The 9,653-nt window shown below is 39.4% G+C and overlaps 1 protein-coding gene across 4 annotated transcripts in view; it reads left to right on the top strand.

The window, feature by feature from the left end:
• Positions 1 to 206: 206 nt before the first annotated feature.
• Positions 207 to 9,653, top strand: part of ADAMTS18 (ADAM metallopeptidase with thrombospondin type 1 motif 18) — a 78,773-nt gene continuing 69,326 nt past the window's right edge. The window contains exons 1-3 of one of the 4 annotated variants that reach the window (XM_032195436.1): positions 207 to 377; positions 533 to 617; positions 2,502 to 2,818. In XM_032195436.1, the coding sequence (XP_032051327.1) occupies positions 276 to 377; positions 533 to 617; positions 2,502 to 2,818 (504 nt within the window). In that variant the 5' untranslated portion in view covers positions 207 to 275. Of the gene's footprint in view, positions 429 to 532; positions 618 to 2,501; positions 2,819 to 9,653 lie in introns of all 4 variants that reach the window. The other 3 variants (XM_032195434.1, XM_032195435.1, XM_032195437.1) reach the window with 3 other exon arrangements.

Here is a 9,653-nt window from a genome sequence, read left to right as displayed (position 1 = left end):
CTCCGCTCCGCGGCGCCCCCCGGGCGGCGGCCGGGCCGAGACGCGGCGCCGGAGGCAGCGCTGCCCCGCGGCGGCGGCGGCGGCGGCTTAAAGCGTGCGCGCCGGCGGCGAGGGCGCGCTCACCTGGGCGCCGCTCCATGGGCTCCGCCGCCGCGCACAGAGCCGGCCGCCGGAGCCGCTGCGGGGCAGAGCCCAGGTGACCATGCGGGGGAGCCGGGCTCGGCCGCCGCACGCTTCGGGGAGCAGGTAGCAGCGCTCCAGGTGCGCGGCGGAACATGGACTGTCTCCTGCTGCTCGGCTGGACGGTACCTGTTGCGGTTCTCAGCGGCTGCTCCATGCAATTCCCGACCCTCCCGTGGCTTGGAAGCGCTGTAAAGGCAGGTCGAGAGCACTTTCTTTTGCAATCGCCTAGAGTGCTTGCATACCAGGTTACTGCACAGTCTCTGGTGCCTTGTCTTTCTGCCTTCCCTTGTCAAGTAAATCTCGCCCAATGCTTCTTTTTTCTCTCTCTTTTTTTTTTTTTCTCTTGCAGACCCTTCAGTTGTGCTGCCTCTGTTGCATGTTTCATGCAGCAACTTTAACCAGTGACAGCATCAGCATCAGTGAATTAAATCATGGTTTGTATAGCTCTTTGTGTTATCTATGTATGTGATGTATGTGAACATTTGTGTGGATGCTTTTTTTTTTTTTTTTTTTTTTTGGTAGACTGAGCGTTCAAAGTGAAGAAGCCACGGTGTTCAGGGAACATAAAGTGAAAGCAAGTTGGCTGCCATAAAATAGCTAACCCTGGGCAGAGATTAACTTGTTCAGCCCTGCATGCAAAAGCTAAAAAGAATGATAGGTAAAGGCAAAGTGAGTGAATAAACGAGCTGGTAAATACATCCACGTTTACATGTGCAATTAGGAAGATGAATGTGTATGTAGCCACAATAACAAAACCTCATGCATCTGTTAAGGAAGCAATGAGACAAAAGTAATGAAAAGATTTGGGTGGGAGGGTGGAAGAAGCAGAGCAGTGCAGGCTAAGGGAAAGCAAACCTGGAGAGAAAGGACTGCTCTGAATGAGAGCTGAGGAACAGTTTGTTCCCAGGTTGCAGAGACTAGCACTTAGATGCTGATGAGTTTGGGAAGTTTGAAGTGCAGTGTATGCTTTTTATTGGGTGAGAGTGGAAACAAAGTACAATAGAGAACCACACCAGGGTGCAGAAAGGAAAACCCTGTTGCACCCTATCATCTGCTCACTGGGGGATTCCCTCTCTCCAGCAGCTGCTTGCATTTTTTGGCCACTAGCCTGCTTAGAGTCCTCAACTTCTGCCGTTGATTAACACCACTTGAGGAAAGTGAAAGCTCTTGATGTATTGTTTCCACCGTCTAAGAAAAAACAACCTATCATTGGTTATGTGCTCAGCTTAACGTGCATCCAATAAAATCTATTTAGGCGAGAAGAGTGGTAGTTTTTGCAACATCTGTTACGACATAAGAAGGAAGAGTTTTTTTCTTCTTTCCAAAGGGTGTTAGAAGTGGATTGTCTGACTGTCAAATCTATGGACATCTTTAAGTATTTGCAGAGAAGTACAGCTCAATGGTTCAATGGGGCAGGGAAGCAGTTCAGTCAGCATAGTTACTCATATAACTGGGAACTGGTGCCAATGGTGCTAGTTCAGCAAATGACTGAAATTCAGACCAAGCTTCCAGCATCCAAGTAATCCCTGTATGGGTAGTTCAACAGCAGTGGTCATGTACTTCAAGCTAAGTGCCTGCTAGCTGGATCATGGCCTCTATTTTTTTTTTTTTTTCCTTTCCTAGGTTGTGTGAGTAGATCTTCTTGCAAATAGTTTTGTAATTTTTCACGTATTTTATCCAAAACAATAAAGTTCTTTGACACGCAATTAGCAATGGCTGACTAAAGGTTATTAGGTAGGATGTAATCTCTTTCTGCTGAAGGTCAATTACAATTTGAAACCCAGTCTAATCAAGTCACTACAAAGAGATGAGGTCTCACTCAGTTAAGGCATTAATAAATTAATCCTTTAATCCATTTGAACAAGTGGTACAGTTCTACAAAGTCCCAGTCATGGTTCCCCCTACAGTGATACAATATTTGCTGCATTCTTAGGGAAGGAAAAAAAAAAAAACAAACCAAAGCAGCCTTCACATTTGACAGCAATTAATACAGGGGGAGGGGAAAATCTACAGATCTGCTGGTGATGACAAATGTCTTCAGAAGAATGATTGTGGGAATGTTCACAGCTATGCTAGTTAGTCTGTACCTCTCAGTGGGGCAGAAAGGAAACAAACACAGTTTGAGAGCCTGTGTGACTTACAGGGATGAATATATGCAGTCAAGACTATATACACATAGCCTGTAGAGCTTTCAGGCCTGTACTTAAATGATGGAATTCTTCATACCATAGTGAAAGCCTGCTGCTTACTGTGTAAGAATGACACTTACCTTATTTGCTGGATGCTAAAGCTGATGGCTAACTTTTTTATCGTTACAGATTATGTATTTGTGACACCTGTCAAAGTGGATTCCAGTGGATCGTACATTTCACACAATGTTTTGCACAGTACTAGGAAAAAGAGATCAACTCAGAGTTCAAAGAGTTCCTTGCACTACAAATTTTCAGCATTTGGACAGGAACTTCATTTAGAACTTAAACCTTCAAACATTTTAAGCAACAGTTTTATTGTCCAGGTACTCGGGAAAGATGGAGTCTCAAATTCTCAGGAACATGACATTGAGCAGTGTTTCTACCAGGGATTTATAAGGAACGATAGCACCTCATCAGTAGCAATATCTACGTGTGTAGGCTTGGTAAGTGTTTCTTTAAAACAAATCAGTGTTTGAAGTATTTTCATATACGGAACAGTAGCTGTTTTGGCAAAGATCTGTATGTATGTACCATATACCATTTGGTGACTTTCCTAAAACCACCAGTGCATTTAACAGAAGAGATTTAGTTATAGCCACTGAACTGCATCACACCTTTTGTAATTTTTTATCATAGTCTTTGAGGAAAAAACAGAAGATTGACCAGTAGTCCTAGTAATTAACCCACAGCAATTTTCATTTGCTATAGTTTGTGATAGTTTCTCCTTCTTTCACCTGCTTTTAAGTAAATGTTCTTGTTGCTTTTGTGAACTACTTTGGATAAAGAAAAAATCAATCCACAATTTAAGAGCAAAAAATATTTATACCTAGGTTTGTCAACTACTTTAAGGAAGGGTGAATTTCTTAGCTCAGTAGGAGTTATGAACCAATCCTTTGACAATTGCAGCCTACTTTGGTTTATAAGTCTTGACGAGTTGATCTCTTATGAATGTGTTAAATGTTATCTTTGCATATTTTATATTTATGGCTGTCATCCAAGTTCATGAAAAATTATTATGCACAAATTATTATTTTTTTTTTCAAAATATATTTGACAGTGCTCTTTGCCTGCAGAGAAGTCTTTATTGACTTAACTCAGAATAGTCATCTACAGAATTAATGGTTACTGATGGCTTTTAGGCAAAAGATCTTACACCTTGCCTGCAGTCTGCTATGAATGCAGATTAAAGAAGGGAAATTCAACAATGTTAGGTTATATGAAGCTGTCTTTATGCTGTGCAGTTCATTAGGGTCCAGAGGATATGTTAGGTCACCCTCTAGAAATCTTTCTTGGAAAGGTACTTGACCATAAGGGCTATTAAACTGCATGATGGGACCAAAAGAGGGGCACTTCAGACATCCAGTGTTTCCTTTGAAATAGTAATCAGTGACTTGAGAGGAGGGTGGTTCACTTGGAAGAACTGTTGAATACTGATAATTAGTTGCAAGTAGTCTGGATTATATTTTGTATGCTCTACTTCTTTTTTATTTTACTTTTTTTTTTTTTTTTTTTTTTTTTCCCTGTGTTGGTCACAGCAGTTTGAAGGAATTAATATTTTATAGTTCATTTGAACAGTTGCAAATGTGACTTTGGAGCAGGTGCCAGGAACAGGAATGAAACTTTCTTTTGTTTTTATGTTTGGAGTCCCAAAGTCTCCATATCAGGTGTGCTTAGTTGTGAATTTCTATAGAAACTTAATTTTCAAAACTACAAGCTTTTACTGTTTTTATTCCAACAAAAGCCATTCTCACTCATTGCAGTGTTTGCCATTTCCTCTAAGGGAAGTGCTCTACCTACATACAACAGTTAAAATTTGGGTGATCTCCCCCGCTTGGTCACATTTTGTTTTCTAACATGCTTTATGAGCTAAGTGAAGCTGGGCTTGTCATGTCTTGTCTGGAGAAGGAAGGTTCAAGTCTGCCTCAGGTCACAGAGAAACAGAATGTGGTGATCTTAACTGAGACTGAAATGGATCTGTTACCACTGTCTCGACATAGAGATTGTTATGACTGGTAAGCTTTACTTAGAAAAGATCCAGAAACTGATCAAAAGAGAATAAATACTGTGGCTTGAACAAATTTATTATGGCACAACATTTTCAGTACCTACACTATCATCAATTATAATCTGTCTCTTTCTTTAATCAGTTCCAAGATTCAACAGATTTCACCTTAAATTGTTATTTTAAACCGGTAAGTGAAGTAAACCTTACAATAATCTCTGGCAGAGTCAGTATTACAAATAATGCAGAATTGTTCCTTTCTCCGTATCCATCCATTATTTTCAGTGCACCTAGTGAATATCAGGAAACTTATCAACAGGGCTCTTAGTCTTTCAGTTTGCAAGGCTGCCTTAAAAATGTGTCATCAACTGTCTGTAATGACAACCACGTCATTTTTACTGTGATCCAAATTCAGTGATCATATGTTAAGTCTGGACGCTGTGCCCCCGATCAAGAGAACCTTGTGAATAGCTCCTATATCCTCTTTGCACCAACTACTTTTGTCACTTGGTTGCCCTTCTTTCCTATTTGTTTTGTTCACTGCAATTAAACCGAAAGTGGTGTTTCTTCTATATGGTTGGTAGCACTAATCTTTCCATTGTTCCTTTCATTAGCAATAGCTTCTCTACAATAAAACTGCAGTGACCCATTCTTTCAAGCCTGGAACACCACAATGTGATTTGGAAGCAATTGCATTTCAATAGACTACAGGGACTCTTTGATCTAATTTTTTGGATGACCTAGAGTATTCAGTCATTCAGTTGTCTGTTATCTGCCATTGCCTGCAGAGTGGACTTTTGAGAGTGTCTATATGAAAAGGTTTGTTAGGCAGGATGACCTTAACTTAACACTGGAAAGGAGCAAGAATTTGTTGCTTCAGTATAAATCTATTAAGAGATGGACGTATCTTACACTTTAATAGCTTAATTGACACTAAGGCCTCACGTTTTTATGCTGACTTGTTGATTTGAGACTGCATCTTCCCATCAGTCAATGCAATTTCCTTGATGTGTCAAAAGGCAAAACTGGGTCCACACTCTTTTTCTGAATAAGTACTCATGTAAATTAAGTTAGCATTTTAGGGTAGTGTGTACAGAATTACTATGAGTACTGCCTCTTGCCTTTTCATCTTTAAAGTGTTTAGGTATTTTGATTGTCAATGGGAAACTTGCTTTCTTCTGTACACTTTTGCTTCAGTCAGCATCCTTTATTTGCTGGAGCATCAGCTATACAGCAAGAAAGCTGTGATTTTTTTATTTATTTATTTTGATGAAATGAACTTGTATGCAAGAAATCTTGTTTAGATCTTACATGCCTGCTTCACCATCAGGCATTCAGTAACAGCATCATACTTTCTTGGTAACAGCATGTCAGATTTAGTAAAATTCAGGCTCGTGGTCTACAACATAGAGTCATTCAGTCAGTTTATCAAAAATGCTCAAAATACAGGTATAGTTTCTACACCTTCATAAAAATGTGTTCTGGACTATCTGTAGAGAAGATAATACATTCTCTCCAAAGAAGCTGTGATTACTTTTTTTTAATGTTCATATATTTTGCTAATACTTCCTCACTCTCAGGGCTGCTTTTGTTTTGTTTTGTTTAGCTCTTCTAACTTTGGGTCAGTGAGTTCATTTACATTTGTAAATATAAAATTAGTTTCTTCCTTTGTCATCATCTTAATGTGGCCCAAATAGAAAATCCTGTAAAATTTTCAACTCCTTTCCCCACTGATGTTCATTGTCATTTTTAATAAAACTCTTCTGATAGTCAAGAATGACTTGGATATTCCTTCAAGTTCCACAAATTCCTTGTGCTTTCCCAATGTGTACATCCAGGCCGCTGGTTTGTCTTGCTGCTTCTTCCTGTTTGTGTGTTCAATTCAAGCTGCTCATTCTTCCCCACTTTTTTTCCAAGCTCCTGTTTTGAGCTAATTCATACTTATTCAAATTACAGTTTATTATTACTGATATTATTTAGTAATATATCATTACTTATATTTGTCTTTAGCTATATTATTGGGACCCAAAGCCACATAACAAAGTTTTTTTTTTCCCCAGTTTTTCTGAAATAGGTGGTGCAGGCCATTGTTAGAATAAGGCTTATTTTTATTTTTTTTAGGAAGTATTCAGTTTGGCCATTTCTCTATTCCCAACTACTTGCCCTTGCCCCTTTGCCCATCCTCATACACTCTATCCTGTGTTAAAAACAGGTATCTATGTCAGGTTCACCATCTTTAAACCCACTTCCAGGATGACTCTATCTTTAAAAGCCTTACTACTGTTTGTATGTTGATTGTCTCTATTTACATGCTTTTTTTTTGGTCTACTTTCTGTCTCCTTACGTGCTGCATATGCTCGGTCTATGTATACATAATCTCTTGTATAAAGTGAGAGGTTTCCAGTCACACAGAAAATCAGGGCAGAATAAAAGAGAACCCTAGAGTTGTCAGTAGTCAAGTGGCGTTCTAGAGAGAGTCTTAAAAGTAATTTATAACTGTGCATTTAGGAACTGAAATCACACTACCCTTGTGAACAAGAACCCTCTCTTTAAGAGTCAAGCAAGTTTACATTGTAGTCCAATACACAAAACATAGAAAATACCGATCATAATGAATGAGTTGGTTTTTATTTATAGCATTTGTGGGAATGTTGCTGCTATTTGGTGGAGGAGAGGCGAGGGCATCTGACAAGTACAAAGCATGTGCCCCCCGAGAAGAGAAAAGAAAAAAACATGTACAACATAAAGGAGTGCTCCTACCATTACATCATAGAGGAGACATGCATCTGTATTTTGGGTCAGAGAGAAAATCAGCAAAGTTCAGTGGAACAGTTCAAGTACTTTAAAACTGCATGATACAGAGTTTTATTGTTTAGACCAAATTCATCCCTAAACAAATGTGCTAGCATGGAGGCCTGACAGACTGCACCTGCTTATGCTAGAAGAGAATATGGGCCATTCTGCCCCTTTTATTTATGTACCTCAATTAGAAGAGTGGAGTCAGCTTTGAGCATTAGCTAGTGCCCTCCTTTGTTTTTGGTAAGATGTGATTGAATCTTTCATTATAAGGGGCCTCTTTCTCTTGTCTCAAGTTCTGTTGTGTTTGTTAGTGTCTAGTCAAGGGAAGAGAAAGAGGAGGGAAGGATGAATCATGTTACACTCACTGAGCTGTCAGAGGAGTCTATGACTGGAGAAAGGGTTAGGTGTAGCTCTGAGAGATAAACAGGAGATGTATTAATTCACTCGTAGTTGTGTGTGCATGTCTGAGGGCAGGACTTTTCTCAAAATATCAAAGAACCCACAAAATTAAAGCCTCTTAGCATAGTCTGGCCACCTAAGAGGCAGGCAGGCAAGGCAACTCATATAACCATGCATTGTAGACATTTAATTGCACCCCATATTAGTATTATTTAAGCTCATACTAACAACTTCTTATACCTAGAGCTCACACTTAAGTCCAATTAAGTAGATTGAGACAAATCCCAGTGTTCTTATTCAGACAAACTCCCATCATAATCAGTGAGCCAGACTGGTGGTAAAAGTACAAAACAATTGCTGTTTGCAATGAAGTTCCTTTAGAAACCTACCACTGTAAAAACAGGACAAAATATGGCCCAATAGGACCTTGAAGAGAAGATTTGTTTCATTCTGAAAGCTATTTCAGTCCATCTACAAGTCAATATACAAACTCTATAATTTTTGCTGTTACACCAGAACAAAATGAGCAGCATATGGAACATATGTTCTTTGACCTTCTTTATATTCACACACCAACACATCTCTATCCTTTATAAAACACAAATTCTATTTCACAGAATCATCACTTTGTCCACCATCTTGATAGACATTGGGTAATTATTCATCCCATAATACAGTAAAGAGGAAAGGAAAAATTTTCCAAGGAAAATGAGGTGACTGAAAAAAAGCATTCTTGCAGATATTTTAAAGTATACTAGACAAACACAAATATTTTTGTATTGACTGTTGATAGGAAATGAATTGCATGATTAGGTTATTGATTACCCTCCTGCATATCTGTCAGATAAGCTTTCTGTTCAGCTCTGGTTTTAACTCTGCAAGACAAAGACAGTGTTATCCCAGGCAGTGTGATCCTACTGATTCCTCAAAGGTGAGATATGGAGTTAGATAGGTTTAAGGTTGGAGGAATAATCTGTCTCCACTGGACAGGAGGACTAATAGAGTTTGTGGTTCTTCCAGGTTTAGTAAAAAAAAAAATAAAATATAACCCTTGAACATACATAGAGGAAATACTGCCACTGAGTATGAGCAGTTTGGCTCCATCAGCCTGAACATAGTGGCTGTGAACATAGAACAGTTCTCAAGACTGCCCACAGGAGCTAGTCCTCTAAGTCATTTTTGCCTGCTCCATTATTGCTTAACTGGCAGTAAGAGCATGGAAATTGTTTGTTGGTGTATTTCAGAACAAACTTTAGGCTGTTGTGAGCACCAGTGCTTGCACCCTAAAAACAGTGCCAGAAACAGGGGGTCGTCCACTTGTGTGTAGATAGGCAGTTTGTCCTGACCTTTTTTTTCTAAGAAGCAGTCTTGTGACTTCTAAATGAATCACTAGACTTTATCTATACTTGAAACATCAGCATTTTTCTTGCTGTAGCAAAATCTTTCCACAAAGCTTAGTTCCCACAGTTTCCCTAGTCCGTTTGAGAGAAGCTAATAGTCAAATGCCCTCATAAGGGTCAGGAGAGGATGACCTGTCTGCGCAGACTTGACCTCCTCATAACAGGATGTCTTTGATGTAAATGAGGATTTTTATTTTAAGTGCCACTATTTTGTTTGGACCATACTATCTCTGCTGCTGAGATGCAACATATTCTCTTCTCCACAGCCATGAACTACTGAACATCTAACATATTTCCCTTTTTAGAGGCAGATTCTAAAAACTAATAGCCGCTTTCAGTTACTAATAATTAACTTAAACAAGATTTTATTTCTCTTTTTCCCCTTCCTCCACTTCAAAAGTGCTTGAGGAAGATACCGGGTCTGCATACCCAGAATAAAGTCTTTTGTTTACCCAAACCACAATGACAGCCTGTGAAACTGTAGTTCAAGTCCAACTCAAGCAGCCCACTCCCACAGCTCCTTACATGACACACAGCAGTGGAGTGAGTGAAAAGCAGAGGAGTATCTTGGTTGTGCCTTGGTACTGCAGCACAGTCCACTTAATTTGAGCAAACAGCGATATCAAAACTGTTCTTAATCACTGTTTTCTTAAACTTGCTTCCTCCTTAGTCTCTCTG

Source organism: Aythya fuligula, chromosome 12 (assembly GCF_009819795.1).
Source record: "Aythya fuligula isolate bAytFul2 chromosome 12, bAytFul2.pri, whole genome shotgun sequence".
Lineage (NCBI taxonomy): Eukaryota > Metazoa > Chordata > Aves > Anseriformes > Anatidae > Aythya > Aythya fuligula.
The sequence above is the reverse complement of the archived record's forward strand: the minus strand, read 5'-3'. Positions and strand labels throughout refer to the sequence as shown.